Genomic DNA, 6,393 nt, shown 5'->3' with positions numbered 1-6,393 from the left:
TGATAAGTTAGTGATGTATGAAGAAAAGAGAGGAGAAATTATTAATCAATGTGTTAGGCTTAACATTTTTGTTGCATTGTCTTTTTTGTTGCATTTGTCTTTCAGAAGATGAAAGAAGTTTCACTACGTGATACAAAAAAATTGAATCTAGATGAATGGTAAGTTTTTGTGTATTTACACATCGTACAAAAACATTATGTACAAAAAATATAATTTAATATCACAGTTGAAAGATAGTACAGAATTACTTTTAATTCGTTCCATCTGGTCGTGACCTGCCTGCAACTTTCGGCATCTTTTTGTTCGTTGAATCTTCTACTTCTTTAGGCTTATAATAATGGGGTGCCACTTCGAGCAACCATTTGCTTTCAATTTCTGTCACCTACACAATACATATGTTTGAATCACAAAGATACAATCTTTTATAAACTTACAAAATTAAATTTAGACTATTGTTTTATATTTTATATTATAGCATATACCTGACGCATAAATTCCTTAGTAGTGAGGACAAGTTCGTGATAAAGAAGCCAACGCGGAAGATCTTGGAATAGGGAACTATTTGGATGTATCGCGACTTGTTGATTATGCTTTGCAGTTTTGTAACACCCTCCCTTCGATAAACGTGCCACGTGATAAAAATAACCAGCTGTAATAGCCTAAACAAAACATTTTTCTATTATTTTATGAAAAAATCCATAATATTAGCACATTATGATATTAACGTACCTTTCTAATATTAATTGTTTCTGTAATTCCCGAGACTAATTCCATCTCGACACGCTGCATCAAACCTACTAACTGTTCTCTAACATCTCTTGCCCGTTTCATGGATCTGAAAGATCCATGATAAATCGTGAGAAATATATTTTGTTAACATTATGCATATTGACATACCTGTGCTGTATGAAATTTTCGTAACACCAATGTGTACTAAAATCGCTCTGTGCCCATTGATTGTACACATTAAGGAGAGTCAGATGATCACCGCCAGGTACATGGAAATTCTTGCGTGCAGCATCCGCATGTATAATTTTATCCTTCGGTCTATAAAAGATAGCACCATTCACCGAAAGCATGGCCGCGATGGTAGCCACTTCTTCTGAACAGCGATACTTCTCGCTGGCTAACAGCATCTTCGCCATCATTGGATCCAGTGGAAACTCAGCCATTCTACGTCCAAGTTTTGTTAGCTCTCCACGATGATTCAGCGCACCTAGTGCGTACAACTGTTCCATCGCCAAAATCAGCGTTTCGGGCGGTGGTGGATCCAAGAAATCGAAATGCATCAAATCATCTATCCCGAGAGCTTTTAAAGTAAGCACTGCATTACCTGCAAACATCATCGAAATATTTTCATACAAATTAAATTTAAACAAATATAACTTATAAAATTTTAACAAGATACATTGATTCTTACCCAAATTAATCCGTTGTATTTCAGGCACGGTGTTATCTTCAAGTTCATGCTGATAAGCCCAAGCTGTATACAAACGGAAGCACTTTCCAGGTGCTACTCTTCCGGCGCGTCCTGCTCTCTGATTCGCGGACGCTTTGCTGATCGGCACGACTATTAAACTCTCCATGCCGGTGCGTGGATTGAAATTGTTCTGTTTCGCATAACCAGGATCTATCACGTATACTATGTTGTCTATAGTTAATGAAGTCTCCGCTATATTAGTTGCCAGTACAACCTTAAAGATAAATAAAGATTTAAATTTAGTCTAAAAGATATTTCGAAAAATTATTTAAAAAAATTTTAAAAAAAATATTACCTTCCTCGCGCCAGGTGGAGTTGGTTGAAATATTTTTATTTGCATATCGCTTGGTAGATTTGCGTAAACAGGTAAAATTAAAAGTTCTGCCAATTTGCTCCCTAGTCTTCTCACTCTCTCTTGTAACATTTCCTGACATGTCTCGATCTCCTCCTGCCCTTTATATAGAAATATATTTCGTTATGTCAGTAAGCATTTTGAATAATCTTAATGGTTGCAGCAGACTTGCATAAAGCATAATGCATAGTGCGTGAGAGAATCAACCAATCAAAATTCTTCTCTTCCCTGAAATGAAAGAAGAGGAAGAATTCTGATTGGTTGATTCGCTTATACACTGTGTGCATTATGCAAAAAGTCTGTGTTGCGGCCTTAACACTTACCGGTCAGAAATACTAATATATCACCCGATGGTTGCGTTATGTGAATCTGAATAATCGAAACTACACACGCTTCAATATAATCTGATTCCGGCGCTTTTGTGTAATAAATGTCGACAGGAAAACGACGTCCAGGTATTCTAAATATAGGAGCATCGTCAAAGAATTCACTGAATTTTGTAGCATCCAATGTAGCCGATGATACCAGCAGCTTCAAATCAGGACGAAACCTTGCGATATCTTTCACCAGTCCAAATAAAATGTCAGTGTGTAAAGTACGTTCGTGTGCTTCATCGATTATCATTACGCTAAAATATAAAAAATCAATTATCATAATAATTTAGGATAACAATGTATTAGTAATATTTAAAGTCTAAATATTACTAACAATTTTCAAGTATGTTAAAGATTATTATTGATCCTTTTATTTCTATTTTCATGTTTTTTTCTTAATTCTATTAACAGTATACACATAGATGTACCTGTACGACGCTAAATCAGGTTCACTGAGGAACTCTCGGTGTAATGTACCGTCAGTCATATATTTGATACGAGTACGTTGCGATGTGCAATCTTCAAAACGAATGGCATAGCCAACTTCATTACCCAACTTAACGGCCATTTCATGAGCTACCCTCGCAGCCACTGACATAGCAGCTACTCGCCGTGGCTGAGTGCATCCAATAATCTTACCGTCATCAGCGAATCCAGATTCGTACAAATATTGTGGAATCTGTGTTGTCTTACCTGATCCTGTTTCACCTTCTATTATTAAAACCTGAAATACAAATACATAATGCATCCTTTAACATTGTTGTTAAATATTCTATTTGCTTTCTACTTACCTGATGATCTTTGATAGCATGTATCAAATCCTTTCTGAAAGGATAAATAGGCAAACTTTTCTTTGTCTCCTGTATAGTTTGTAAACTTTTAACATGCGCGGGTGGACTTTCTTCCCGTTTTTTATCCTTGTATCCAGGCATATGAAGCACTTGAACAAACTCTATCATCTCATCCTCCATGAGAAGATTATATTCTTGTTGAGCTATAATAGAAAATTGTAAGCTTACTTAATAGAAAGACAGATCATATAAACAATTACTTTTAATTTAGTATATATACCTTTCCTATCTTTAGCACCAAAACGAAAAACAGCTGATGACATCTGATCTGATTCCCATTTACTTTGTTCAGATTGCGGTGGTTCCTTTTCCGTTGTGTCAGGTTCTGGTTCTGTTTTACCCTTCTCAAGAGGCATATGATAACGTTGCATACGCTCGAGTTCTCTTGCCTTCTCATGCTCCTTTGCCAAGTGCAGTAACTGTTTCTTATGAGCTCTTTCATGTTTTTCTTTTTCTGTTAAACTATAAAATTTGAAATAACTTATTAGATCAATAATTATATTTTAAAAATATTAATTATATACATAACTCATATAATTACATGTTTTCATCAAATAGATATTCGTCATCAAGAATATCAGCTTCTAGTTCTGCAACTTTATCCTCTTTACGTTTCTCCAGGTATTTCCTACGAGACTCGATTCTCAATTTTGGTACCAGTTTATCTCTCGTATCAGTCTCTATAATTTTAAGTCTCTTTGCTGCTTCGGCTGCAGATAATAACAAGCAATAAGTAACATCTTTTAAAATGTTAAACATTCATAGATATTCTTTTGACAACTTACCAGCGCCGGATCCAGGAAGTGTAGCAACATTACGTCTTTTACTTTCATCTTTGGCTCTGAGACGACTGGCAAAGCTATCTCTTTCCTTGATATCCTTCTTGCGACGTTCTTCTTCACTGTCTGTATCCTCACTCGAGGATTCTTCTCGTCTGTATTTGCTCATTTTGGAAAGCATATAGTAGGTTATGTCCGCACTTTTCTTTTCACTCCAAACTTTGGAATCGGAAAGTGTAACGATACTATCGATACTATAAATAATCAAAAGTAGATGTACAATATGCACAATAAATACTCAAAAAATATCAGTTTTTATGGTACTAGAAAAAAACCTGAGAGGCCATGCCAAACTTTTTCTTATTACCGTTGAAAGTCGAAAGTCGAAATCACCCGTACACTACCGCCAATATATCCATTTTCAATTTGGGAACTACATGACTACATACATTTTCTGACACTATCGACAAAATCGTATTATCAAAAGTAAATATGATGTGGTTCGTCTCTGTACTAAATCCTCAGGTTAGAAGCGTGACTATATAGATTAAAATAGGATCTCGAACGAAAAAATAATTTTAATTTAGCATCTCCTACATAAATAAAAGTTGTTGAATTTTAATAAACGAAATTGAAAATTTAAACAAGTTATTAATTAGTGAATTTTGTGTTATAATATCTTACAAAATTATGAAGTTATATTTCTTCATGCAAATTCAGCCCGTTTTTACCAAATATAATTACTATTAATTAATATGCATGTACAATTGATTTTTGGTGTCGAAAATAAATGTGCGAGTCCTGCTAAATTGCAGTACTATAAATCACGTGCTAAATTATTTTAAAAATAATATATAATATAATATATAATATAATATATAATATAATATATAATATAAATTCCATAAATCATAAATAAAATAAAACATTTTTCAAAATATAATTTTTATCCAATAAACGAGAATAGATTGAAATGAATTGAAATGGATTCAGATTTTCAGAAATATTGATTCACGAATGTTAAAATGAATGCATTTTCATTCATTTAGAAATTGCATGAAGCATATCTCTATGCCTTTCAATCATTTAAAATAAAAAATATAAAATTTCCAGAAATTTATTTCAAATATAAAATCGTAGGAATTAAAAAACTGATACGTCTTGTTTAAAATAAAAAATATAAAATAGTTCTCGGAAACTTATTTAAAATATTAAATAAAAAATAAGTCAGAAGTGTTGTTGTTTAAAATAATGAATTGAAAATGAATGAAATGAAAATAAAAGAATGAACTAAATAACTTTTTTATTTTAGAATAAGATGTGAATCATTCATGTCTTATTCTAAAATAAAAGAGTTACATATACTAATTATGTTTAGTAAAAACGGACTGAAAATTTGCATAAAGAAACATTATAACTTCGTAAGTTTATAAAATAGTAAAAGACAAAATTTACTAAATTAACTTGTTTGAATTTTCACTTTCATTTATTAAAATTCAACAACTTTTATTTATAATATATATGTAGAATACAAAATTCAAATTTTTTTCGATCAAGAACTCATTAAATTAAACTCTCCCTCAATATGTAGTTAAGTTCGTACAATTATGTTATATTCACAAACTATGGATCAGAAATATTCATCTTACATGCGCGTGATGTTTATTTCACTTATGCCCATTTTTCACCAATGTAGATTAATTTTAATCTCGGTTCAATTTACTCTTCGTCTTTTTCTAGTTCTAAAAAAAGTTAGAAAAAGAGGAAAAATAAATTAAATCGAGATTAAAGTTAATCTATATTGGTGGAAACGGACATTAATTACATTTTTCTAGTTTCAAAAATCAGAAAAAAACACAATAACCCAGCAAACGAGAATGGATTAAAATTTTCTCTATCCGAACGCGTATTTTAAATGACGAATACTTTTTTTTGGATATAATTGGATTCAATTAGATTCAATTAGATTCAATTGGATGGATTGAGAAACTGCATTCCGAATTCAAAATTTTGAATTGAATAGTATTCCATTCTCATTTGCTGGGAATTTAGCAACAACGAGCTATAGAGAGACCCTCCATCACCCCCGCCAATTTTTAAGAGATCCTCTTTTCTTTATAAATATACTCATCCATAAAACAAACAAACAACTAATAAATTTAGCCCAGCAAACGAAAAGGATTGAAATGAATTGAATTGGATTCAGATTTTCAGAAATATTAATTAACGAATGTTAAAATGAATGCTTTTCAATCCTGAATGCATTTCTATTCATTTGTGGGAATTGCATGGAACATACCTCTATGCTTTTCAATCTAAAAATATTAGCTTTTTCTGTGCATTGTGAATACTGATCAATTCAAATTTTGAATAGAAAATGCAGTTTCTCAATCCAAATGCATATAATTGAATCTAATTGAATTCAATCGAATCCAATGAAATTCAAAAAAAGTATTTTCTATTTAAAATACGCATTCGGATGAAAAATAAGAAAAAAATTTCAATCCATTTTAATTCATTCTCATTTGCTAAGAGTTAAATATACCTTTAATTTATA

The 6,393-nt window shown here is 31.8% G+C and overlaps 1 protein-coding gene across 1 annotated transcript; it reads right to left on the bottom strand.

Annotated features, from left to right (window-relative positions):
• Window positions 1-250: 250 nt before the first annotated feature.
• Window positions 251-4,017, bottom strand: LOC105627929 (putative pre-mRNA-splicing factor ATP-dependent RNA helicase DHX16). Its single transcript, XM_012209201.1, has 12 exons — window positions 3,843-4,017; window positions 3,599-3,767; window positions 3,278-3,519; window positions 2,998-3,200; window positions 2,635-2,930; window positions 2,156-2,460; window positions 1,776-1,933; window positions 1,421-1,694; window positions 898-1,333; window positions 730-835; window positions 483-659; window positions 251-382 (listed from the first exon to the last, which is right to left on the bottom strand). The coding sequence occupies exons 1-12, from the start codon at window positions 4,015-4,017 to the stop codon at window positions 251-253; spliced, it is 2,673 nt and encodes an 890-aa protein (XP_012064591.1).
• Between the last annotated feature and the right edge of the window lie 2,376 nt (window positions 4,018-6,393).

Source organism: Atta cephalotes (genome assembly GCF_000143395.1).
Source record: "Atta cephalotes unplaced genomic scaffold scaffold00011, whole genome shotgun sequence".
Lineage (NCBI taxonomy): Eukaryota > Metazoa > Arthropoda > Insecta > Hymenoptera > Formicidae > Atta > Atta cephalotes.
This window is presented reverse-complemented; position numbering and strand designations above follow the sequence as displayed.

Bases quoted from the DNA above. Each gene is read 5' to 3' on its own strand.
- LOC105627929 (XM_012209201.1), bottom strand. From the start codon at position 4,017: ATGCTTTCCAAAATGAGCAAATACAGACGAGAAGAATCCTCGAGTGAG. The intron at 2,931-2,997 runs GTAAGTAGAAAG...TTTGTATTTCAG, and splicing joins ATGCTATCAAAGATCATCAG to GTTTTAATAATAGAAGGTGA. The intron at 1,334-1,420 runs GTAAGAATCAAT...TGATGTTTGCAG, and splicing joins AATACAACGGATTAATTTGG to GTAATGCAGTGCTTACTTTA.